This window comes from Coturnix japonica, chromosome Z (genome assembly GCF_054131305.1).
Source record: "Coturnix japonica strain WE chromosome Z, WE-NBRP24, whole genome shotgun sequence".
NCBI lineage: Eukaryota > Metazoa > Chordata > Aves > Galliformes > Phasianidae > Coturnix > Coturnix japonica.
Genome location: NC_140702.1, coordinates 41,489,876 through 41,516,671, shown reverse-complemented (window position 1 = coordinate 41,516,671; position 26,796 = coordinate 41,489,876). Strand labels below are relative to the sequence as shown.

Below are 26,796 nucleotides of genomic sequence, written 5' to 3'. Positions count from 1 at the left end.
GTAGCTTATTCACACATTGTTCCCTGTCAGCCACCATCACTTTCCTATCCTGCCTGCACACACACCAGCCTTATCTGTGAGGCCAGATATCTCCAGAGGCCAAGTGCCATTCCTAGCTGTGCTCCCACCTTAAAACTGATGCAATTTCAGTATACCCAACCCTGCTTGCATGCAGCAGCTACTAGTAGAACAAACACATGGGCACACCTTTGTCTGCAGACTGACCACCAGCCTCCAGTACATCCAAAATCCTGGTTCAGGGGAAAGAGAGAAACAAAAACAGAGCTGAAGCCAAACTATCATTCAAACAGCTATTCTCATAAACACACAAAGCAAGCACACTGAAAAGCTGCTTCAGAAAATAATTCATCTCTCCTCCCTTGATGTTTGGAATGACTGCCAATAATAAAAACTGAGCTGGCAGCAGAAACACATTATGAGCTAATAAAACCTATGATTGCCTATTCATTTATTATTCTTGAATTGATCTAAGGGTTTAACAGATAGATTTAATGAATTAGAACTTCTAGCAAGCACGCATGTTAGAGTGGCCATTCACAGCAATAATCCAGAGATGTAAAGATTACTCACCAAGAAGTTCAGTGTTATCGCTCATCAGTATTCTGACACTTGGCTTTGATTCATGTTGTACACTCACTTCAGCTCATTCAGAACATGATTCAGGATTAGCATGAGAACTTACCATGCATCTCCTAGTGGAAGGTTAGCTTAAAGAAAAGCATTAGAGTGTAACAACTTCCAAGACAGCTTTGGAGAACCAGAAGCTTGACTAGCACTATCAAACACATTATTCCTGGTGAACATGCAACACTTTGGTTAACGGTGTTGAAAACCACCTGAGATCAAATCAAGCTAGCAGCCCTGACTTACAGCGCAAGAAAACTTAAAATGTTATAACAAATACAATTAAGATCTTTGCTAAGTTAGAAAAACACACAGAACGTTTCAGTTCACAGGGCACATAACATCACCAGTCTATTAAATACAAGGAAGCATACTAGATGACCCAAACACAGCAGCACTATGCTCCTCAATTCCACTGTGATTTCAAGGACCTGAAATTTCTGTTGCTTGCCCCAACACACATGCACTCCTTCAGCTTCAGGCAACTGAGCAAAGCCAAGGAGCAAGCAGAGTGCTCACCATCTGGTCTTATTGCAACTGCTCCCACCAAAGACAGCATATCCTATGATCTGAGTCATGTGCAATCACAATATGACAAGTCCCCTCCCGAGCTATATAAGCTGGCATCTTTCCCAGCAGTTGCCACATCATGAAGAAGACGAACATAAATAAAACTCCAAACACTTTAAAAACAATAGCTTAAATGACTGCTTAACTAAACTCAGCAGCTGGAGGCACAAAGCATTCACAGAATCAAACCATGCCATCTTTCACTTGCACAAGTCCTCAAATACATTCCTGCTCGCAACATCCACATCACCCCTAAGCCTTGGTTGCAAAGTCACATCTCCCGAGGCCAGACAAGAATAAAAAAACACAGTATAGGTAATGAAAGCAGAGAGTGTCATAAGCATCAAGTAGGCAGTCACAGCACTTCAAAGTATTAAACCTACATCCTACCACTGCTTCCAATACATCACCCCATCCGCTGTACACAAACAATGCTACTTTGCCTACTTAGGCTACTCACATCTATTCTGTTTCTCTTCCAAACTATTCAGATCAATCTAAAGCTATGCTTTTCTGCACAAGAAACAGTGGGAAAATGGAAGGAAGACACTGCGCAATCTGGGCCATTTATTTCACCACAGATGTGGCAGTTCTGCATATATTCCACTAAAAACTATTTGTGCGATACCTTTCTGCTTCCACACACACTGAAAAAACATACTCAGGTTTACAATGACAAAACAGAAATAAGAGCATAGAGTTTATCAAAAAAGTGTTGCATTTCTAATAGTTCATTTGGGATAAAATATCCTCGAGGAATGAAAAAAATAAATAAATATAAATCGAAACGAATGCAAAAATATGAAAGAAGACCCAGTTCAAACTGAGAAACATTAAATGGGAATATGTGCTTTTACCTTGACTCAAAAATGTTCCTCGTTTCAATACAGGGAAACCTCCCGTCCTTTGCCTCCCAAATGCCCGACTTCCCCCAGGTAGCTCCGGGCAGAACGGACTCCTTACCATGTCATACTAAGGAGAGGCTGGAGCTCTATGTTCCAATAAAGACCACCGATCCGACGAAAGACAACCGCAAACCATCGCGCTTACACGAGTGCAAAAACGTTCTCACAAACAAAGCACCTTCTTTTGTTTGCACCGTTACCTCCGCTAACAGACACGGCGCTCAGGACAAGACCGGATCGGATCCGGAGACAAAAGGCCGCCGCACCTCCCTCACGGGCCCGGGCGCCGCACACGCTCAGCGCTCCGCAACTTCTCATCATCGCCGGGCGCGGTGGGGTCGGCGAGGGGCCGGGGCGGCACAGCCGCCAACCCGACCTGCCCCGGCGTAGGGGAGCACGGAGCCGTCCAGGCCCGCGGGGCCGGGTCCCGGAGGCGCTCGTCCCGCTCGTCCCGCGCGGCCGCAGGTGCCCGGGGTGCAGACCCGCGGGCGGCGGCTCGGGGAGGGCGGCCGGGTCCCTCGGCTCCGCGGCGGGGTGACGGGCGGCCCGCGGCGCCGCCGCTTTTGTTCTGCGCTCGGCGGCAGCCGTTCCCGAGGACAGGCTCACCTCTCTTGGGCCTGGGGAAGCTCTCGTGCAGGTGGAAGACGACCTTCTCCACGAAGTGCTGGATGTTGCTGTGCTCGGGCCCGCGGACGAACACCATCCAGTCGTGGGTGAAACCCTCCACGGTGGGTTTCTTCCTGACCTGGGCTCGGTGCCCCAGCTCCAGCTTCACCTGAACGGCGCACTGCGGGGAGAGCCGGCGGGCGGTCAGCGCCAAGCGGGCGACCGAGGACGCGCGCCCCGAGAGCCGAGCCCGCCCCACGGGCACCACCCGGGGCACCGGGAGCCGCTTCGCGCTGGCGGCACGGTCCCGCACCCCGCGCCCGGGGATGCCGCGCGCCGCGAGCAGCAGCCGAGAGCCAGAAACGGGGGAGATAAGGAGCAGACCCGAGGAGGAGCGGGCCGGGCACTCACCGCGCTGGCCATGCCTGGGGCGCCGGCTCCGTTGGGCGCTCGCCACGGCCCCCGCCCCCACCCCGCGGCGCTAATTCATGGAGATGAAGGCGCAGAGGCGGCCGCGTAGGGCGGCAGCGGCGGGCATCCTCCGCAGGCCCGGTGCTGCTCTGCGGCGGCGGCTGCCTCTGCCTCCTCCGTGCCTCGCAGCGCACCGACCCTCGGCCGGCCGCGACGGCGGCGCCGGCCCCGCTCTCAGCGCTGGCCCCGGCCCCGCCGGCTGGATGGGCGCCCGCCGCGCATGCGCAACAGCCGTCCGGCTGACACCGAGACACAGACATAACAGTGCGCGGAGGGGGCGGACACCGGTGCGGCGCGGACAGCCAATGGAGCACGGCGGCGCGGCCCAGAGCCGCCCGTCCCACCCCACCCCGCGGCCCTTAAAGGAGCAGGTTGGGGAGGGGGGGCTGCGGCCGGTCGGACAGGAGGGTAGTGCGGGTGTGTGCGGTGCAACGCGCGGGGAGAGCGGCTCCCCAGCCTGCCCGCCCGTCCTGCTGGGAGCTGCTGCTCTGAGCGGGCGGTGCTGCAGCACGGTGCCGGTGCCGGTGAGGCGACGCTCAGGCTCGTTGACCTGGCGGCTGACAGCTCTCCCCGCCCGTTTGTTAGCACGGCGCAGTGCTTGCAGAACGCAAAGGCGGCCACGGCCGAGCCCGTGCCGGACGCGGCGCGGCACGGAGCGGCGCCCCGAGTCGCGCTGTGGGCAGCGGGGCCGCAGCGCATCGCGCGGAGGAAGAGAAGCCGTGCCCGGCGGCGTTACCGCGCTCCTGGAAGCGCCGCCCGGTGGCGGCTCTAACCTCGCGGCTCCCCGCGTCCTCCGACGAGTCATTGAAATACGAGCGCGACCACCGCCCGCTTCCATCGAGCGAGTGCTGTATCGTACACGCAGCTGACTCGGTGCCCACCCACCAGAGCGATGGATGCGATTCATGAAAATGCCACCAGTCACGCAGTAACTAACAGTTCACTTTGCTGTTACGTGAACATCCACGCTGTATGCCGACAGTGTACAGATGTTGAGGCTTGTTTATTTTCTGCTCATCTTTTGTTAAGCTAGCCGGCGAGTCAGCAGCTCACACCGTGTCCACAAACCTGTCAGAGCCGACTGGTAACTTGAAGACTTCACACATGCCAAAATAATTAAAATATCATAGAATCATTTGAGTTGGAATGGACGCTTAGAGGGCATCTAGTCCACTTGCCCTGCAGTGAACAGGGACGCCTGCAGCTCAGTCGGGGTGCTCAGAGCTCCATCCAGTCTGATCTTCAGTGTCTCCAGGGATGGGGTTTCCACTGCATCTCTGGGCAACCTGTTCCAGTGCCTCACCATTCTCACTGTAAAAAACTTCTTAGATCCAATCTAAATCTCCTCTCTTTCAGTTTGAAACCATTTCCTCTTGTCCTGTCACAAGACAAGGGGTTTTGCAACTCAGAAGACACACATTTTTGGGGGCTAAACCATTATATACTCTTCCACAGGAGCTGAGGGTATAGCATTCCTAATAAATGACAATAATAAATATACTCAGCATATTTTGTATTTTATTGTTGTCAAATACTTAACTTCAAACTGAATGTGACTTTACATTATTTACAGGGAAGACAGGGAAGATGCAGTTCTCTGCCGTCAAAGCAGTGCTGTTGCTCCCTCATCAATGTGACAAAGTGTGCTTTAGAATAATCACAATGCATATTTCTGCTTTTAAAAAGTTACACAAATGCACTTGAATTAGAAATAAGCAGGAAGACAAAATAATTCTCAAATGTAGGCATCTGAAACAATGTATCTCAATGAACCCATATGTGTGTAGTTTCATTCCCATGGGTATTCCGCAGAATCACAGAATTGCAGGGGTTGGGAGGGACCTCAGGAGATCATGGAGTCCAGTCCCTGTGCTAAAGCAGGCAGCTTACATTAGATTGTAAGGGTTCATCATAGAATTGTCACAGAATGACTTGGGTTGGAAGAACTTTAACAATCAGCCAAACCTCCTGTGTTGGGCAGGGCTGCCACCCACCAACTTGGCCTCAAAAACCTCCAGGAATGGGGCATCCAGAGCTCCTCAGGGTAGCCTGTGTCAGTGCCTCACCATCCTCAGGATAAAGAATTCCCTTCTACTATCTAACCTAACTATCTAACTTACTTTAATTTAAAGCCACTGTATGTGTTGAACACAATCATGTTCTTCTTCAACACAATTATTTCCATACTCAGTGACTGCAGTACCAGCCCTAAGAGACTTGTTTTTTGTTTTTTCACCTTTACTTTACACTTCAGGACTACACAATTCTACCCTAAAATATTCAAATACATACATTGGTTTATTAAGGAAATTATGTCGGAGACATTGCAGTTCAACATCCCGATACATACCAAATCCTGTCTTCAATACTTCTTGCTGGCTAGAAAGTAAATCCTTTTACATTCTTTCTCTACATTCCTGGGCAACTCTTCAAAGACTTTGACTGCCTGTTTTTCTTCCTTTATTTACATAATAGTTTGACATCATGAAGAATATACTTCCTATTCTCTGGAAGAAATTGAGGCCACCATTTTTTGTGTAGCAAATTATATTCTTTTGTAGGGGGTACCACTTAAAGATAAACCACTTTTTTCTTTTTTTTTTTTTTTTTTTTATTTCCCAACTCAATTTACATGGAAAAAAAAATAGCATTTTTCCACACACAAAAAAAAATTCTGTGTTTGAGTCATCACAGTTTAGTTTGGCACAGTAGGATCAAGGCAGGCAATCAACACAGTTAAAAAAGAAAAAAAAAAAAAAAAAGAAACTCACCACTTCAGTTGGAATATTTCTATTTTCTCTCCATCTCCTTGCCTTTCTTCTTTTGAGAAGATTTGAATTATCCTTCCCAAGTTTCTTCTGGAAATCCTTATTACTTTATATAAGCTTTGTGTCTATTCAGACTCATTACTTCCTTTTCATAATTACACAAGTGACACAGCAGTAGCTTTGAAGAAATGCCACAGAGGGCCTGATCCTGAATGTACATTCACTTTTCAGGATCCATGAAAGGAAAGGAAGAACCACTTCCAATCATGAAGGTGTTCAGAAAGGATTTTATCCCAAGATGGTTATCAACTTACAAGCTAAATCCATGATAACACAGTTTTACAAAATATATACCTGCACATACACATTTATTTGCTGTGTTTTATTCAGAAGGCTGTGAAGACAGGATTTGTTTTCTTTACTCCTGATTTAATAATTTCTGGTAAATGAACAATTGTCTAGCAGCACCAAGTCTACATGCTGCAAAAGAGACCATGTCGGGCATGCAGAAGAACTGTAGTCTCCACCAAGTCTAGATTTCTGTGCTCCTGCTCATGTTTATGATGAAGGAAGGTCCCTTCTGAATCTCTGCAGATTTTTCCTGGAAGGATTAAAATTATAACCACTTTAATGTGTTGTCTTGTTACAGTGTTGTCTTGTTTCTATATATCTTTGGTATTTTTGCTTTACCAGAATTAGAGTATAGATTAGTGAAAGGAGTAAACCAATAAAACCAGTACTGAATCAGTACATGTGGATTTGCTGTATTACACATAAGCGTAATGATGGAAACGCTTCTAGCACTTGACTTTATTTGCTTCCGTAGTCTTTATAACTATTTATCTGAGACCAGTTAATTGATTAACAATTACTAACACCTGAAGATTCAGGTTCGAATTTGGAATAGTTACTTAATGTGTCAATTGTGAAGCAGTGTTGCATTTTAGGCAGAAAGAAAAAAAAATGTTTTAAAAATAGCATTTGTATTTTAGCTGAAATGGTCACGATACAATTAGAGTAATTTAAAAAATGCATTAATTTTACAAACTCCAATCTAACCTCCAGTTGTCAGAGGCAGAATCAAAGAATGATCCTGAGCCACTAAACTGACAAATTGGTGCAACCACTTTCTTCATTTTGGATCAAAAGTTAAAACAACCATTCTTTGATCTCATCACAGCAGATGGATGCAATTATGCGCATATGAAAGTGAGGAGACTCTGGGTCAAAGACGTACAGAATTACAAAGGTGACAGCAATTTTCTAGTAGTTCTGTCTAGTATTGTTAAACTAGAGCTTATCATGGAATAAGTTATGCAGCTGCAGTTTCTCTTTTGAAAATAGGAGACACTTGTGACATGTTCTTAACAGAATGTAAGTACTAAGGGTTTACACAAGCAGTCACTGGCAATGCTAGAGATCCTTGCACATTTTATGTCAGCTGAGATACCTTCTGTGGCTACAGGCTTCCCAGTAGGCACCAGACTCCATATTCAGACATCTTCGCACATACTGTGTGATGCACGCTGTGATACACAGATCCCAGGTTGCTGTCTTAGAAGGAAGATGAGAAAACATTTTGGTTCAGTGCAGAGCTGACTTTGGATGCCACCTGGTACATGGTACAGTACCTAGTGCATACTAGTGCAGCACCATACCTGACATAACAAGGAATATATTTCACAGCTATACTCCACAGAAAGCTGAAAGGAATACTGCATTTCTGTATTATTTCTTAAAGGAAACAGGAATGCTTTATTCCATTAAAAATGAAATTGTTTCCCAAGTCACTTGGATGCATTAAATTGCATTCAGTATTTCAAATACACATGTTTAAAATTAACTTTTCCAAGTTCACATTCTATGACACAAATATATGTGAGGCTCACTTTTACGTGAGCCTTGATTCTAAAAGTTTAAAGAAAGCAACTATCTGAAACACCTAATATTACCAATGATAAAGGAGACCACAATGCCTTTTAAATATATCATCACTCAGAATTTCTCTTTATTTGAGATCATAGAATCAAGAAGTCATAGAATACTTCAATTTGGAAGGGACCTGTAATGATCATTGAGTCCAACTCTTGGCTCCACATAGGACCACCCAAAAAAAATCAGACCATATGTCTCATATGTCTCAGAGCTTTATCCAGATGCTTCTTGAACTCCACCAAGGTCAGTGCCGTGACCACTGCTCTGGGCAGACTGTTCCAAGCCCACCAGCCTTGGGTGAAGACCTTTCTCTAACACCCAACCTGATCCTCCCCTGAAGCAGCTTCAGGCTGTTCCCTCCTATCATATCACATCATCAGAAAGCAGAGCTTTGCACTGTTCCTCTGCTTCCTGTGTGGAGCTACACGCCACTGTGAGGACTCACCTCAGACTTCTCTGCCCTGGATGCCACAAGACAAAAAGGATTTCTGTTCCACTGTCCATTGCCCTACCTTGCCTCTTCTCCACAGGTTGGTTTTGGGAGATCATGCCAGTCAGTGGGATGAACCAGAGGGCCCAAGAGAGCAGTTGTACCCAATTGGACAGCAGGATGTCTCTCCTGCTGTGGTATTTATCTGCCTGGCCTGCTTCTCAGAAGCAGTCTTCTAAAGATTGCTCAAAATAAAGCACCTTCCAGACTGGATTCCTTCTGGTAGCAGCCACACGTATGCCATATAAGCCTATCACTGTGGAAGCCACATCAGTCCTCTGGCTGCTGCAACAAGCAGCAGGACCCAGTGCCCTAGGAATTTAACATCATCATTGTGTTCACTTTGGACTCCATCACTGACACATTCACACAATCTGCTGCTTTTAGATGCACTATTCACCAAAAGCCATGTTTCCATTAAGGAGGAAAGAACTTTCCTGATGCTCTCACTCTGTCATGGCGTCTGAATTTCCCTGAATCAACACTTTTGGCAGTTACATAACAGCAATCACAGCACGCTAACTCCAATCCAAGAAGACACTGCAAGCATAGTCTGAGCACAGGGTACCATTTTACACTGAACTGTGCTTCAACACAGCATGTGAATTAAAAATAAAAGCAGTACATTTACTTCTTGGAACAGAGATTCAAGCTACCCAGACAAAATCACATTTTCTTGTACAAGGAGTTAGTAAGTAAACAAGGTAGAGGACCTAGTAGTCAGTACGTTTTAAATGCACTAAAACTGAACTTTTAATGCAAGCAGTTCTTCAAAATAAATAAAAATTCTGGGCTAGCATTGCACTGGAAAATAACACAGTTCTGTTCTAAGCCAGATACTTTGATTGCAATCTTAAGATGCTAGTCTGAATGAAAGCCAAAACTTAAAATAAGCCTACAGCTGATCTTACACGTATGACAAAGAATATGTATAAGCTGCTTGGTAATGCCAGGAACTAATGGCAAAATACTTTCACTGGGTTTGTTCTTCTCTGATTTAGCTACGTAGGCTGGGCAAGTGCCAAGGAGCCCAGTCCAAATGCATGCTTGTTTTGAGGTTTTATTGGCTTGTACTTTTCTATTCACAAATCAAAGTGAAAATAAGCAGTTCAGCTGGTAACATATTAACTCACTACTCAATGGAAAGGATCTTTAAGAGCAATGTCTTCATGTTTTAGAAAACAATATAAAATAGTTCATAACTGATCACCAGCTACCTCAGAGGAAGGTGGTAATGACAAAGGAAAAATATGAAAAGGAAGTATTCGCTGTGAACATTACTGTAGTATAGAATATAAATAATAATAATAATAATAACAATAATAATAACTAAAAAATAAAGGCCTCTAGGGACCCATAAGGAAATCTCTTTGGAGCAGAAAATCTTGTTGAGAGACCTTCAAGGAAGTATTTAGCTTTTTATTTCCCCATAATGATGTAGCCTCGAGAGGAAATACTCCTCTTATACAAAGAAACAGTCAAATTCTGGAGGATGCCTGAGTTCAGAGAACTAGTTCTAGATTTCCAAAAGTGCAGCAAGGTCAGAATCTGATCACACATGCAAAGAAGTTCCTAAGGAGTAACTTTACCTAAATCAGTGTGCTCAGTTCTTTGCCTGTCAGATCTCCTTGCTGGAAATAAACCAGAGATTTAAAGGATTTACAGGACTGCCCTCACTCTGCAATAGGTTCTTGTCAAGGCTGTTACATCATATATGTAAACAATTCACTGACCATGATAGGAGTGTATGCATAAGACAATCACTGTTTCTCAGTCATTGCCTACTTGTTCTACGTTAGAGCATGGTCACAGGAGTATCAGAGAGGCTGAGGATACTTCATTCACATTTTCTGGGCCCAGAACTGCAGAACAACAAAACTGTTTTGATTCCTAGAATCACTAGAAAGTGATTGAGAAGCTAGAATGGCATAACATTATCGTAGGGAGAAACTTATGATAATAAGTGGATTTATCCATCAGCGACAAGTACTGACATAAACATAGCATCTTAGCTGTCCTCACCTCTAATGAACTCATTGTTGCATCGTCACTGTTACTACTGAAGTAGTTACAGCCTCACATAATGAATGGGGAATTGAAACAAAAAGAGATAAACAGGTTGCATAAGAAAAAAAAAAAAACTAACAAAAAATGTTATAAAAGTTATGCACTGAAGGAAGCCATTAAGCCCAAACAAATCCAAATGTTTAGGGAAAAGTTAGGGAAAATAATAAAATAAAATATATTTATTAAAAAAAAAAAAAAGGAAAAATTGAAGAAATGGAAAATATGGGTACTCAAGAGTGGCACAGGAGAACAGAGAGACTGAAATTTGGAGCTAACTCCACAATAAGAAATGCCTATTAAATGTGGAACTTGAAAGAATATTGCAAAGTATGTGAAATATACTGCATATGTATTTGCAGAAGGCCTTAGTGGCTACATAGTCATATATCAGAAACATAAACAAAGTTAATGTGAGTAGAAGATAGATGTTTCTACACGTGAAAAAGTTGTAAAGCAAGTCTGCTCAGCATATGGATGTTTGGGAGCCAGACAGTAATAACTGCATTACAAGAAAGTTGGATCTAATGTTTATGAAGGCACTGTGGGAAGCAAGGCAGAATTAAAATGGGGTGGAAATGCTTTGCCATTGGAATGTAGAGTTTCAGCCTCTACATTCTTACTTGCCATGGAGATTTCAGAAGCTCTTCCATACAAGCTCTGTGTGGTCCACTGAATTCAGCAGATCTTAGCAGCAGAGCAGCAGCACTCTGTTTACACTTCTCCTAATTGTAGGCACTCCTCAATGCACAATGAATCAGAAGAGTTTCCATCACCAAATTACTTTTATTCCTGATACTTGTCCATATACTTACCATTTCAATCACAATTCTCCAGCACTTCAGAAGATACAAATGAAAAAACATGGTGTCCTGATCAACTGCATATTCCATATTGCATATTTTAAACAGATCACAGCAACCAGCTTTGTCTTCAAAATGCAAACATATATAAATACATGTGTGATACATATATACTCTCTTCATACAAAGTGAGAATAAGTTTCACAGAGCATCACTGATCATTGCTCATTTTTTGCATCACCCTCTGAATAGAAGTATTTAAGGGTAAAAAGTGGGACCACTATGTATTAAAATGGATGCCAGGAGGCACGCAAGTCTTTTGGGGGTGTCACTGGGTCACATTCTGCTTTCAGAGCCAGGAAGAGGGGACAAATTCCAGAATTTTCTTATTCTAAGGGCCTCTCTTGAGTGGGAGTAGGTCTCACAGACACTGTAGTACCAAGAAAGCTTGGGTCCGAGGACTGTTTAAATGGCTATAATAGATACCAGTGCATTTCAGTTCAAGAGACAGTATGAAGAATGAATGCAAATCTTGAGGGTTCCAGACTGCTGTTTTTGAATGCAGCCAGAGATACCGTTAACTCCAGAGAGCTCAGAAAACATAAGCTATCAGAAATATTGCTCTAAGAGGTCCTGAAATGTCCCTGAAGAATATAACGGAGACAAAAATAATGAGGTGTAATTTTTTATTTTTTCAATATGGATTGCAGAGAAAATTGAGTATACATATTAAATGCCTGTGAAAATATACACATCTCTGCAATCTACAACCAAATATCTCAAAAGAAAAATGCTGCTAGAACTAGACTGAATATCTTACCTCCACTGTATTTTACTGTAGTTTTGTTGTAATGCTATATGTAGCTTTTTTCCCTCCTTTCCTTGAGTTTCCCACCTCTGAAATTGGATAAAAAAATATTGCAATTAGCATCTGAACAGTGGCCCAAAGTTTAACATTAAAAATTACTTCTCATGTTAGTTTTGAACCATAATGTGTCTTTGATCCCATGTTCAGAATGTCAGAAAGTGGTGCTATGAGTAAAATTAGATCCTGTTCACTACTTCATTCAAGCTTTTGGCCATATGGAAGGAACACCTAGCATGGCAATTCCCACGTGCACCTGTGTTATTATGCACTTCAAGCCCCGAGATCTCTGAAATATGCAAATGCATTTCTAAGGTTACAGGAAAGGATACAGATGTTAAACAGACCTCAGCAGAACTACTTTTGTTTACAGAAGCTGAAGATCTTTCTAAATGCTTCATGTAATCAGCAATTTTTATAAGGTATTGAAAACAATTATCTAAGCTAATTTTGGGATAGACTGTGCAAGTTTTGTTCAAAAATCAATTTGGTATTAGGATATTTTAAATGTTTCTTACAAGACGACAAGCACATTTGCTCATGGCCAAACTCTTCGGAAATTCCACATAATTCCCAAAGCCGATGGCAGCTTTACAGACAGGAGCACTGGAACCAAATGAGAACTTTTCAAGAGTAACAGACCACAAAATACAGAAAGGAAATACTTAAAACGAACCCATGCAATATTAAAAGCTTCTTCAGATCCCTTTATATTAGCCACAGTCATGTCTCACTAGTCAAAATCTTCTTACAGTTTTCATTCTCATGTGATTAAATCCAAAGTCAGATTAATAAACCAGTGAATGTGTAAGTAACAGGAGATCGCTCAGACAGATAAATGACTTAGTGGTGTCACTCAAATGTAAGAGAAATGACAGAAATACTGAAGGAGTAGAAAGAAAATTTCCTCATGCAACATGCAGCAGGCATCAGGGCCTTTCCCCTCTCCTGAGGATCTGAACATGTCCCCAAGCTCCCTGGCACAGGTTCAGGAGCTGCATGCCAGCACAACCCACATCCTAAGCCTCACTGAGCTACAATGCATCCTTCCCCATTCCTGGTTAGATCTTAAGATATGCAGGATTGACTTTTGCCTGCATCCAGACTCAGCACATCACTGGGGATAGCTGTGGCTGACCCTGGCCACCCTCATCAGCCTTCCTGCCCAGCCACTGTGGGACTCCTGCTGTGTCTGCTCCTTCCCTGAATGTAGAGCCTTCTTTGTACCAGAGAAATTGCTGATTACTGTGAGCAACTATGTACCCTCAGCTCCATCCAGGAAATGATGATCCGGAGGTACTCAGGATCTCAAGGATACTAAGTTTATTGATGGTTTAATAGCAGCTCACCTGGTCATAGCTACACTGTTGGATGTACAGCAAACAGAAAATATGTTATGTTACCCATCTGAACATTCTTTTGAATATGTACATCATATTTTCCAAAAAGGCTGGGACTTTCTGTGACTCCAACCTCCATGTTGAGCAGGCAGGTGCTCCTTTTACGGGTCCTGTGTCTGTTTCATGTATTGTGATGAGAAAAAGCAAGAAAATTCCTCCACAGGGAGATGCTATATGCCCAGAGGTACAGCCCTGTGGCTGCTCCACTCCCTACTTGGAGCACTGTGGCTGCTCCAACTCCTGTGCAAAGCCCTGTATTTGTTCTGACTTTTTTTGACAGATGGCTTTGCAGGTGCCATGACACAATCAATTCTGTGGTTACTCCAATCCCTCCAAGCCCCACGCTGGGTGCCAAAATGACTGCTGTGGTTTAACAGGGCAGATGGCTGAGCATCACACAGTTGTTCACTCAATCCTCTACCTCCCACTGAGGTGGGAAAAATAATTGGAAGAAAAAAAATAAAGAAGAACTCACAGGTGGAGATAAAGCTATTTACTAAGATAGAGAAAAAGAAAATGATAGCAATTTTGACAAATGAATATAGACAGAAACATATGTGACAAGTGATGCACAAGCAGTTTCTCACTACTTCCCAACCAATGCCCATCTAGCTCCCCAAGCAGTGGAAGAGAGATGAACTCCCACCCCCTTCAAACTCCTCCCTCTTGATGTCAGATGGTATGGAATATCCTCTGGATGGTTTAACAGAGCTGTTCTAATTCTGTTCCACCTCCTTGAGCCCTTTGCTGAGAATGGCCTTGGCTCCATATAACAGTGCTTAGGAGAAACTATAAACATTGGTGTGTTATCAACATTGTTTTTCTCCTAGAACCAAAACATAGATAACATCATACCAGAAATTGAAAAAAACAATTCCATCCAAACTGAAACTAAGATATTGAGGAATAACACAGAGATGAAACATGCCCAGAGAAATTTTTTTGGTGCTTCACAAGAGTTCATCATTTAGACTATGTCCACTAGGCCTTAGGTTGAAGAAGCCTGAATGTTATTAATACAGTCTGTAACTTACAGCATCTTTGGGAAACGTGGATATGTGGATCAAGGTGTGGAATGCAGTGATCCAGGCCAGGACACTACTGTATACAGATGAGCTGGTGACTCATAAAACAGTAGGCTTCAATAAGTGCAGATCTGTGCTGTAGTATGTGTTCAGTACAGCCTTCAGGCCTGTGTTGTGCTGGCCAAAGGGTAAACTCAGCTCATCATAGCACAAGCATTTTCTTGTATCGCATCTCTGGAATATATTACAAGTTCTTTTATCCTTTTCAACTCAAGATGTAATGTTTCTGTACATGTTTTTGGACTTAAGCCAACATTTGTCTCTGAATTTAAGAGCCCAGTCAACCAGAAGACAAATTCATGCCACCACCACCCACATGGAAATCTGGACTGACAATGCCCACATGAGCCAGAGCCGGAGCCAGGTGACAACTGATATTCACCAGCCCTTGGCATCACAGGCAGAACCAGAGAGACCTGAAGTAGGCCAGGGAAGCCACATTGCGCTCTGACTCTGCTCACACAGCTGCCATAAGCCAAATACATCACAACGAAGTGTCATGGTGGCATGACATCGTTGTGACAACGCAGCTCCTTTATGTGACCAGCCACCAGCTGGATTTAACTTCATTGACCACAACTCTTTGGGCCCTGCCATCCAGCCAGTGTTTCACCCAGTGGAGCATACACCCATCCAAAATGTGGGCATCCAGCTTCTCCACAAGGATGCTGGGGGGGAGCGTGTCAAATGCTTTATTGAAGTCCAGGTAGACCACATCGATAGCCTTGACTTCATCCACTAAGCAGATCACCTTGTCAGAGAATGGAATCAGGCTTGTCAGACAGGATCTACCATATGTAAACCCATGTTGACTGGGCCTGATCCCTGGTTTACCTTTATTGGGTCCATGATGGCTCCCAAGATTATCCATTCCATAACCATCCTCAGCACCAAGGTGAGACTAGGTCTGTAGCTACCATGATCATCTTTCCAGCCCTTTCTGAGGATGTGTTTGCCAGGCTCCAGTCCACCAAGACAACATCAGTTAGCCAGGACTGCTGAAGAATGATGGAGAGTTGCTTGGGAACCACATCTGCCAGCTCCCAAGTTCAGTTCTAGCCGGGTTTTGGCCTTTTCTAGTTTTCTCTCCGAAGCCCTTCCATGACAACCTTCACACTCGCAGCCACCTGTACCCGCAACCCACAGACATTACGGTCATTCTCCCACCACCCACCCCTTGCCCCTCCGCTCCGCGGGCTACCCAGGCGGAGCAACAGCTCAGGCGGCAGCGCAGAGCCCGCCCCGCGCCCGCAGCCCCCGCCCCGCCGAGCCGAGGCGCAGGCGCCCGTAGGCACGCAGGCGTCTTCCGCTGTCCGGGCTGCTCGGGGCCCTCGCCGGTGTTCGCCTCTGGGAGCCGACCCGGGCGCTGGGCGAGGTGAGGGCAGCGAGGCCGACGGCCGGCCGGAGCCGCAGCCCGCTTCAGGATTGCGGGTGCGGAGCTTGTAGTCGTGAGGCGGGCTCCATACTGGCCTGGGGCCGCCCGGCGCTGAGCACCGGCCCCGGCTTTGGTTGGGGGGAACCGCCCTTCCTCTGGGGCGGTGTGCCGGGCCGCCGGGCTCCGTGCCTGCCTGACTGCGGGGCTGTCTGCGCCGGGGAGCGAGCAGTCACTGAGGCTGTCGTTACTCAGCGCTTTTCTTAACTCTTCTCACTTGTAGAAGCGCTGAACTACCGTGTGTGAGCCTCTGCCGTGACTTTTGCTGTTAGTGGGTCTTGGGATCCAAATCAGGAGTGCTGCTTGTTCATGCACCTGGTTGGTGCGTGCATCCCCGTGTGCTGCGAGGCTCGGGTGCTAACGGGCGCTGGTGGAGGTGAGCAGCCCCCTTACGCTCACATCCGCAGTGCTGATGGCCGGTGCAAGGACTTCTTCAGAAAGCTTTCTCTTGTTTTCCTCAGTCATTGACACGTTGTTGCACTATGTTTGGAGATAGAACTGTAACCCATCTTTGTCTCTTCCTTTGCCAGGTGTCCGTGTGTGTTACTGTAGCTGACAGGACCAGCGCAACTGTGTTTTTGCCGGTTCTCCATTAATATAAGCAGTGTGAGTCCTTGTGGGTCAGTGCCTGTGTTGTTTCTGCTTTGGTTTGAGGGGAACACTGGTTTGAGTGAGTCCCTCCTAATAAGCAAACCGCAGCAAATGTAAGAAATGTGGTCAGAGCGGCAGTTCTGTGTTCTGTTATTTAGTTTAGCTTGACTTGTAATAGTGACTTGGAATAAACTTGTAGTATGCACCGTACCTGAAGGTGTGTTGCCAAGAGAACACTTCTCTGGTTCCAGTGTGTAAGCATTTCTTGTTCTTAGCATTAGGATGTTTACCATACCCAAAAGTGGACCCATGAGAACCTTGTGAAGTTCAACAATGCCAAGTGCAAGATTTTGCCCTTGGGCCGGGATAATCCCAGATATGTGTATATCCCAGGTTGGAAGAACTCATTGAGAGCAGCCCTGTGGAAAAGGACTTGGGAGCTATGATGGATAAAAAGCTGGATATGAGCCAGCAGTGTGCTCTTGCAGTCTTAAAGGCTAATGGTGTTATGGGCTGCATCAAAAGAGGGCTTGCCAGCAGGGATAGCAATTTTCCCTTCTGCTCTTTCTGAAGGCCCTTTCTGAAGTAGTATGCCCAGGTCTGGGGCCCCCAGCATAAGAAAGACATTGAAGCTCTTGGGGCATGTACAGATGTGGGCCTTGAAGCTGATCAGAGGGCTCAAGCACCTCTCCTGCAAAGACAGGCTGAAGGAGCTGAGCTTGTTGAGCCTGGGAAATAGAAGGGCCCAGTGAAACCTCTTTGCATCCTTCCAGTACTTGAAGGGAGCTTGTAAGGATGCAAAGAGTGACTTTTTGCACGGTTTAATAGCAATAATGCAAGGAAGAATGGTCTTTAACTGAAAGAGGGAAAAATTAGGTTAGATGCTGGGAGGAAATTCTTTACTCAGAGGGTGGTGTAGTCCTGAAGCAGGCTGCCCAGAGAAGCTGTATGTGCCCCATGCCTGGGGAGGTGTTCAAGGCCAGGTTGAGTGGGGCTCTGGGAAACATGACTTGGTGGGTGGCTAACTTCTGCCCTGTAGAGGGTTAGAGCGGGGTAACATTTAGATGTCCCCTCCAACCTAAGGTTGGACCAAGGAAACAAAGAAGCCTTATGAGAACAAGAACAGTGTTGCTTGTTACCATTTAGGAAAGCGGGCTTCTGACCTGAAAAGTTTCAGGATTTGTAGTGGCCAGTGTACTCCTGCTGACTTGAGATATTTTGGCATGGGCCTAGGAACATGTTAGGAGTTACCTGCTGTGAGAATCTGCAAGGTTTTGTAGTGTACCTGTTTTTTTGTTGTTGTTTTGTTTGTTTGTTTCTTTTATTGCAGGCAGGGAAATGAGTCACTGAGCTCATTGAGCCTCTTTTGCAAATGGATGAATTTGATTCAGGGTGATGTTTCTTCCTTTGCAAGATTATTTTGTGTGCAATGCTAACAATTTGACAGCTATAATGTGGAAAGAACAGCACTACTGGAGCTATTGCTATTAAGGGAGATTCTGCTAGGTGTGGGTATTTTGGTGGGAAACAGAGGGTGAGAAGGAGATGAGGCATTATTGTCCCAAATGTTGTAGGGTAAAGCTTTAAGTACTTTTCAGGGTTGTTGCTGGCAGACTAGAGACTTGCCAACTATCATGATCCTGGTCGTGCTTGTTTTATGTGGGAGAAGGCTGAAAAAATTAGGGGACAGTTCTTTGTGGCTGCTTTTGCGTTTCTTGGGGTGATTCTGTGGCAGTCATACCTTTCATGGGAAGGAGAGAATGGTGTTGCAAGAAATAGTGATGTTTATTCTTACTTATAGAAGTGGCTTGGCATGCTGACAAGAGTGGGCAGCAGCCATCCCTCCTAAGGGGGAGGAAGCTGTTATTCAGAATTTTACATAACTAATAGTGAGTATTCTTCAAATTAAAATACTAAAATATTTTTGTATTCCACTTAGGAAGGGGAGAAACCTTGCCTTTTTTGTTTTATTTATTTTCACTGCGTCTGTCTTGTCTTACTCTTGTTAGGTTTTGCATCTTGCCAAAAAGCAAGGCAGAAGGTTAAGAAAACTGTGGCAGTGGTGGTGGTGTTGTTGGTTTTTTCTTGATTGTTTTGTTGTTTAATTTAACTGGGTTTTGGTAATGCTGAGATTATTATTTATAAAAAATATTTGGAATCTGCTGCAAGATTTTGGCTGTTGTCTCTTCAGTTACTATCAAAAGCAGCTGTTCATCTTACCTTTTGTCTCATGACAGTGTCACTCTCAGAGTGAACAAATGATTGTGTGATGTTTCCAAGAAGGCTTTGTGCTAATGGGAAAACTGGAAATTATCCTTGAAGAAGTGGGATTTAAGTGAGTAAATGACATAATGAGGAGCTCATTGCCGACTTAAGAGGCCTGGTAGCAGAGTGCAGACCCTTGAACTTCAGGAAAGCTGAACTGGTTTAATTTGTGTGCATGTTGGTAACATTCTGTGAGAGGTAGCTGTGAGGAATGCGGGAGCCCAGGAAAATTGTCAGAGCTATAAACACAGTGTCTTTCAGATGTAAGAAGAGGACATCCCAATATCCAGAATACCAACAAGATGTATTGAGGGACTAGACAGGGAACTCCACTGTGAAAACAGTATGCAGGGGGGAGATGTGAGAACAGGCTACAGGGGCACAGTTCAGAAACATTGCTTGAGTTCATTGAAATAGTGTAGAAAAGCTAAAGCTGAGACACTGTAGAGGCTTACAAGGGTTGTCAGTGGTAACAAGAGGAACCTTTACTGTTGCATTAATAATAAAAAGCTCAACAAGGAAGAGTAGGACAGGGGAGATGGCTGACGTTCTTGTGGGGTCACTCTTGTTGGTCTTCAAAAGGGAGTGGTGGAGGTCTGCAGTGATTGGAGAAAAGCAAACTCTGAACTGCTTTCAAACAAGGCAAAAAGGTCAGTTTGGAGAGCTGCAGGCAAATCAGTCTCCCTGCAGTTTTGGGGAAAATCATGTAATCAGCATCATGTGCTGATGGAGAGAAGCTTTGGGATGAAGAAGGTGGGAGATCCAGGGAGTTGTAGGCATTTTAAATCATGTTTGAAATTGAACGCTCCTGAACCGTCCCATTTTGATGTCAATGAGATTTACCCCACAGAGCATTCTTAAGTATATACTTACAGAGTACGTATACTATGCTGTATGGAATTGTATTTGCTCTGTCTTTAAGAGATATTAATCATTCATTCTTCACATGAGAGCAAAAGGTATTCGGGATTTTAGCTGTTCTAGCTTGTTACCTTGCTTATAAAGCAAGGCAAGCTGATGTGGTACGCTTAGGAGTTGAAAGAAAATGCTGTTATGTTCACATCTTCACACCTACTGTTTAGCATAAGCATCTTAAACATGTTTTCTAGCAAATATCAAACTGTATTGCCCAGTCCCAAGCATATGTTTTTTTATCTGTCTTGCAGGGTATGAGTTAGTGTCCTGTGACAGAGCCAAGATGTCGGATGACATCAAGAAGCGGTTTGAATTCCCTAACACAGTTATTCAATCACAGGTAATTTTTTAAAAATGTTAAACAAATAATCTGTGAAGGCTTTTCTTCAGTGTCCTGCTGCCTGGTTCCAGACAGGTTTTAAGAAAGACCTTTTGTCTTCAAACCAGGAAAACTAAATGGTTGTTATATTCAAGGTGCAAACAAAAACTAATTGCTGTGTCTGTATAGCCTGAATGTAGTACATAATCACACATCACTAAAGTCTCTGCATGAAAATCAGAAAGCTTACAGTCCTGGAAAGTTTAAGTAGGGCTAAATGCTTTTTAGTAGCCCTGTCAGTTGGAGAGAAGCAAAGACTTACCAGATGAGGTGTGGTGCGGAAGTTCTTGACAATACTTTATGCAGCTGTCTTTGAGACTGATGTATTTTTCTCCTGTGTGATGACAGCTGAACTACCGCTGTCTTGTCTGTCCTTAGTAACTCTGTACAGATTTGCTACGTTCAGCAGATGAAACACAGTTATTTTCATATCATATCTGACTTTAACTTTCTCATTTAAATAAAGCATTTATCACTGTATCTTTAACAAGCATCAGGGAAGAAAGTAATAACCTCAGTTTAAACAATATGCTTTCTCTGGTTCAGTCATTTCTCACTTTAGCATTAAAATGTTTCTCTTCAGCTGGAAGATAAGAGCTAACTTGCCCACTGTCTGCTTCTTCCTATTTTGAATTGAGGGTTAAAATTGCAGCCAGTTGTTTGATGGGGTTTGATGTGAGTACAGTCTGCAATGTAATTTCTCTCTTTTCAGTTCAGCTGAAGGTGAATTGGTTTACAGTAAAGTGACTTTGGAAAAGAGACAAAGAAGTCCACTAGTGGCCAGCTTGGTATTTAGAAGCGGAGCGCGTGGCCTTCAAAACTGGAGTACACCTAAGCTCTAGTATTATGTCTTGCACTGCAGATGAGTTCATGTTCTTTAGCCCTCTTGAACAGAACTCAATGTTTTTGAACCACTTCCGTTTTCTTCAGTGAAGAATGCCTTTGTGTGTATTACAGATATCTCTTGGATTATCGCTACAGTTGCTCATCATTTAGGGCTTCTGCTGTGGGAGTTTGTGCTGTGTTTTGGTGATTTCTCTAGCTTTAGCTTCTATTCTGTGGCTCCTCAAAAGTACACTGACATCAGCTGTCCACGTATTCCAGCTGTCATCAAACATCTGCTCTGCAGATCATGTTACCTGAATCAACAAAGTGAGGGACTTGAGCAATGCTTTTTAGGAGAAAAGGTTTTACTGATGAATCTTGGAATGTGATGGGCTAATCTGTGTTCTGACTTTACTGTGTAGCTCACAGAAGCTCCTTTCAGTTGATAAGCCTTTTTTTCCAGTGAAATGAAACTTAAATTTTTAAGGATGCAATTGTTTATTTCTAAAGTTTGGGTTGGAAGGGACCTTTAGGGTCATCTAGTTCCCTCCTCCCTGCTATAGGCAAGGATACCTTCCACTAGACCAGGTTGCTCAAAGTCCCATTCAGCCTGGCCTTGAATGCTTACAGGGAGGGGGCATTCATAGCCTCTCTGGGCAACCTGTACCAGTGTCTCAGTACTCTCACAATAAAGAATTTCTTCCTAATATCTAGCCAAAATCTACCCTCTTCCAGTTTAAAACCATTTTCCCTCATCCTGTCACTACCTGCCCTTCTAGAAAGTCTCTCCCCAGCTTTCCTGTAGGCTTGCTTCATGGCCTCTGTAAGGTTTTCTTGGAGCCTTCTCTTCTCCAGGCTGAAGAGCCCCAGCTCTCTCAGTCTGTCCCTGTAGGGGAGGTATTCCAGCTCTCTGATGGTCTTCATGGCTCTCCTCTGGACTCACTCCAACAAATCCATGTCCTGTTTGTGTTGGGGCCTTCAGAACTGGATACAGAATAGTGGGGCAGAATCACTTCCCTCAACCTGCTGGCCATGATTCTCCTGGTGCAACCCGGGATACAGTTGGCCTTATGGCCTGCAAGTACACATTACTGGCTCATGCTGAGTCTTTCATCAACTGACCATTCCGAATCCTCCTCTTCAGGGCTGCTCTCAAGCCATTCTTCATCCAGCCTGTATCTTGCTTGAGACTGCCCCAACCCAGGTGCAGCATCTAGCACTTGGCCTTCTTGCACTTTCTGAGGCTGGCATGGTCCCACCTCTCAAGACTGTTCAGGTCCCGCTGGATGGCATCTCTTCCCTCCCAAGATGCACCACTCAGTTTGGTGTCATCTTCAAATTTGCTGAGGGTGCACTCAGTCCCACTGTCTATACTGCCTACAGAGATGTTAAATAGCATTGGTCCTAACACTGATCCATGATGAACACCACTCATCGTCAGTCTCCTCTTGGACACTGAGCTGTTGACTACAACTCTATGAGTGTAACCATCCAGCCAATTCTTTATGCAGAGAATGACGGTCCATCTATCAAATCAGTATTTTTCTACTTTGGCTACCAGGATGTCATGTGGGACCATGTCAAACACTTTGCAGAAGTCCAGGTAGATTACATGTGTTGCTTTTCGTTTATCCACTGATGCTGTCATTATGATTCTGTCATAAAAGGTTACCAGGTTTGTGAGGTATGACTTGCTCTTTGTGAAGCCCTGTTGATTACCACCAATCACCTCATCTTTATTTTCCATGGGCCTTAGTATGGCCTGATCTTGCCACAGAGGTGAGACTGACTGGCTTGTAGTTTCCTGGGTAGTCTTTTCTTTCCTTTCTTGAAAACTGGGGTTGTAGTTCCCTTTTTCCCCTTTACCAGTCAGTGGAAGCTTCACTAGACTGCCATGACCTTTCAAATATGATGGATAGCAGCTTGACAGCTTCTTCTGCCAGTTCCCTCAGAACCTGTAGATGGATCTGGACAGGTCCCATGAACTTGTACATCTCCTTATTCTTTAGGTGATTTCAAAAGTGATATTCACTTACAGCAAGAAAAAATAATTTAAATGAGGAGCAGGAAAAAAAAAATAATAGGAGGTTCACTTGTTATCTAAAAAGCTATAGCCTGTGTGGGCAGACTGTATGTTGCTGCACTTTCAATGAAATAGCTCCACAGAATCAAAGACCTGACTTAGTTCTTGTAGTCTAGGAAGGTTTATAATGACATTGTTCCTAGAAATGTGACCTGCTATCTCAGAGTTCATCATATCAGACAAGTTGCCAGCCTCTAAAGGAGTTGTAAATAATACTAAAAGGAGAAGAAACCAAGAAACATTTAAAGTATGTGCCTGTGTTTTTATATATTGGTGAAACAGAAATGTTAATCTTGTGGTTTGGGGGGGTGGGGAGGGAATGGCTTTTTTGGTTGGTTGGTTCTTCTTTTCTTGGTTTCCTAGTTTATTTTTGTGCAAAAGTAAATATCTGTTCTTACCATAGGAGAGCAGATGGATCTGTTGTTTTGGTTATGCTGATAATCTGAAACGTTCTCGTTTTTTCTGCTATGAAGAGATATCTTTGTCTTTCTCAAGGTTTTTAGTGTAGCACTATCAATTATTATGGAACATGTATATTTTAAAGGAATGTTGAGGAAGTCAGGTATTTCTTCTTTTAAAATTCAATGAGAAAATTATTTTCATTCTGATCATATGAACAACTTACTCTTTTTAGAATTGAAGCCCTGTTCTTAAAAACTACTTTTTTTTTTTTCTGGAGGACGTGGAAAATCAGTCTTGTTACTTTTTTTTTGCCGCAGAATAGATTTATGAGGAATAAAGTTGAATCCAAATGTAGGTGTGCTGTCAGGTATGCAAAGGGCTTAGGTTGTGAGACCATGTTTATCATCAGTGTTTTCCTAAATAAGCGCTTCAGAACTTTGCATGTTTCTTATCTGTTCAATTCTACTTCCTTTCTTGCTTTCACTGAGTTGTGTAGCAAATAATGTAATAATGGTCAGTGCTGTAAAGGGTGCTGAGATCTGTACAGTGCTGGAGCTGTAAGTCTATCACAGCTGAAAAACTGAAATGCTTGCAATTCCTGAGAATGTGAATAATAATAATTTTACAGGAGGCTGTGTAAAAAGATGCACTTATTTCTGTTTGGTTTGTTTTTTTTTTCTGTATTGGAGAAGTGAAAATTACATTTGATCTGCATGTGTTTTTTATTATTTAGGCAGTGGGCCATCTGATTGCTGCAGTATTGAAAGAAAATGCTTCTTCAGAGAAGATCATGCAGGCCTCTCACCAGGTCTGTGCCATTCTTTCACTTCCTTCTCCTTTTCCATCCATGGATGCCTACATTTTTTCTGTGGATTCCTACTCCCTATTGTGTGACTTTAGTAAATCCTAGCAGTAAACTACATTGGCACCATGTGTCTGGGTGTACAGGTGATAGCTCAGCCTTCAGGATCAGAAGGCAGAAACCTTAACTCTGCAGAATAGCAATATCTTGCTCTGCTCAAATGAAGAGAGTTTTGAATTTATTTACATTACCAGAAGTGACGTGCTCTGTGGTGAGATAATGTCATTTTGGTAAAAATAAATAAATTACAGCAGTATGGGCATTTCAGAAAGTATATACTTTCATACAGCTGTATTGGTATTTTCTTACATATTAACTATGGAAGAGCTCACATTTGTATGTAAGAGAGCATGGTGCAAAATCATACTTTTAATTGAGTCAAGCTCAGGTAAGTATGGATCTGTCTTGTTAACCAAGAGCCATATGCAGTGCTAGTGTTTGCAGGTGTCACAGTCATGTCAGGGATGTCTTAGGATTTCCTCTGTTTTTCCCCTTCCATGTTAATTTGTACTGAAATGAGCAGGAAAAAAAGTGTGGATTTTCCCTTTGTCTGAAGTCCCAAACCCCAGACTAAGAAACCCAAAATCAAACGTTAAAAAAGCTCAGTTCTTATGGAAATGTTTGAGGTGCGTAGTTTCTCTGAAAAGCTTTTCCAAATCACTGAGCATGGTCATATTTCTAAATGGGATTCTATCTTAAGCTAAAACCTGATTTCTCACCTCTGATACCCCATAGAAGTATTGAACTTAGACATAGTGATGCTTTCTAAAGCAGTAGGAAGCAGAAGGTGGCTCTTGTTAACATTACGTGTGCTGTTTTTTATTTCCTCTTTTCACAGGAGATTTTTGTAGTATTCAGTTGTTTAAAAATGTTTTTCTCTCTCCATTTGGAATCACAAGTCAGCAAGCCAACTTAGAAATGCAGATTTAGTATCAAAATAAACCGTGGGTTTGATGGACAGATCTTTAACAGCAAATAGAGAGAGTGGAAGGCTTCATTTGAAGAATGAAGATGACTTCCTTCTCTGTAGCTAGAGGCAGGCATGTGAACAGCTGTCTGCATTACACTGTACTATAGACACAGTTTGACATAGCAGTTCCTTACATGTCTGTAATTATAAATATTTCTAAGGAAAGTATAATTGGTGTGAGTCTACTCTCACAGACACAGCTGAAAAATTCTTCCATTATGTCTTATTCTTCTGTTCATACTGGGAGCGTCTGAGGATAAGAAACCCGAGAGTTATCCTAAAGTAGCCCTTTCCTAGATGAAGAATCTATATTCTGGCTTCCTCATTGTACTCTGTAAGACTTGAGGAGAGGCTGTTAAGTAGGTTTTTACTAAGATGTGTGTTTGAAATGAAAGAAGAGAAATCAATGTCTGCCTTCTTATTGCTTGTCTCATACTTTTAATTTTAGACTCCTGCTCTGAACTTACTGTGGGAGAAGTGCTGCAGTGAGAATGTTGCCTTGAGAACAGCTTGCTCTGAGGGTTTGGTGGCACTTGTTGCAGAGAACCATGCCGAGCTCAGCTATGTTCTTCATGGAGCTGTCAACCTAATTCCCTCAGCAAGGTGGTATTTGTTTGTCTTTTTTTTTGCCTTTTGCCAACTGCTTATCAATTTCTGATTTTTTCCTTGTAAACCCTATGGAAGAGAAGTGGCTCTGTGAGTGACACTACTCAAACTGACATTCGTTCAGGGCTGACAGTGCCCTGCCATCCTGCTGCAGGATAGTGCTTTCATCCTGGCAGTAACCATATTGGTTTGACTCTGACAGAAGATCTCATGGTCTGTCCCACTCATGCAGATGGATGGTGTTAGAAGTTTAAGCTAATGGTCTGAACTGTAATAACCTCAGAAATCAAGGCACTGCCTGGTTTTATGCTGTCTGTCATGGGGAGGAAAATGGCAGTAACTTCTTTCATGATAAGGGAAGGGGGAATAGCTTCCTAATCTGCCTGTCCAAATAACTGATTGCTCACTTGGGTCACTGGGAAAGTGTTGCCACTCATGTAACACAGCCTTATAAAAAACTTTTGGTTACTTTTGTCTCTGTCCCTAGTGTCATTTTTAGCCAAAGCTAAAATGAAGGCTGCTCCAAAACTAATGCCTCCTGTTTTATTGTGTTGTTCCACAACACCAGAGGCAGAGGTTGGTGATATGGCAGTAGAGATGGAGCCCTCTCTCCAATATTCCATTACATTTTATTGCCATGTGACAGATGGCAGCAGAGGGGCAGTCTGACAAAATGGCATCTGATGTAGAAGTGTGTCTGAAGCAGAGGTGTGGAAATGAATGCCCACATGCAGAAAAAAATGGCATCCATTGACATTCATGAATACCTGCTGAATGTTTCTGGAGACCAAACAGTGGATGTGAGTGCAGTGAGGTGGTGGATAGTGCCTTTCAACAGCGGTGATAGTGGCAGTGGGTC

The 26,796-nt window shown here is 43.7% G+C and overlaps 2 protein-coding genes and 1 long non-coding RNA gene across 10 annotated transcripts in view; 1 reads left to right on the top strand and 2 right to left on the bottom strand.

Moving 5' to 3' along the window:
- The window catches only part of MLLT3 (MLLT3 super elongation complex subunit), a 107,912-nt gene extending 104,633 nt beyond the window's left edge, over window positions 1-3,279 (bottom strand). For 3 of the 5 annotated variants that reach the window (XM_015849092.3, XM_015849096.3, XM_015849095.3), the window contains exons 1-2: window positions 3,138-3,279; window positions 2,727-2,907 (exon numbers count right to left, since the gene is read on the bottom strand). In XM_015849092.3, the coding sequence (XP_015704578.1) occupies window positions 2,727-2,907; window positions 3,138-3,149 (193 nt within the window). In that variant the 5' untranslated portion in view covers window positions 3,150-3,279. Of the gene's footprint in view, window positions 1-2,072; window positions 2,436-2,726; window positions 2,908-3,137 lie in introns of those variants that run through there. The other 2 variants (XM_085530255.1, XM_015849093.3) reach the window with 2 other exon arrangements.
- Window positions 3,280-6,332: 3,053 nt separating this feature from the next.
- LOC116652479 (uncharacterized) lies at window positions 6,333-15,578 on the bottom strand. The gene is made up of 4 exons (XR_004305528.2): window positions 15,442-15,578; window positions 12,078-12,154; window positions 7,416-7,519; window positions 6,333-6,566 (listed from the first exon to the last, which is right to left on the bottom strand). It is a non-coding gene; the product is annotated as an uncharacterized LOC116652479 (long non-coding RNA).
- Window positions 15,579-15,894: 316 nt separating this feature from the next.
- Window positions 15,895-26,796, top strand: part of FOCAD (focadhesin) — an 86,603-nt gene continuing 75,701 nt past the window's right edge. The window contains exons 1-5 of one of the 4 annotated variants that reach the window (XM_015849086.3): window positions 15,895-15,982; window positions 16,570-16,645; window positions 20,062-20,150; window positions 24,233-24,307; window positions 25,780-25,934. In XM_015849086.3, coding sequence (XP_015704572.2) covers window positions 20,094-20,150; window positions 24,233-24,307; window positions 25,780-25,934 — 287 coding nt within the window. In that variant the 5' untranslated portion in view covers window positions 15,895-15,982; window positions 16,570-16,645; window positions 20,062-20,093. Of the gene's footprint in view, window positions 16,039-16,569; window positions 16,660-20,061; window positions 20,151-24,232; window positions 24,308-25,779; window positions 25,935-26,796 lie in introns of all 4 variants that reach the window. The other 3 variants (XM_015849088.3, XM_015849087.3, XM_015849089.3) reach the window with 3 other exon arrangements.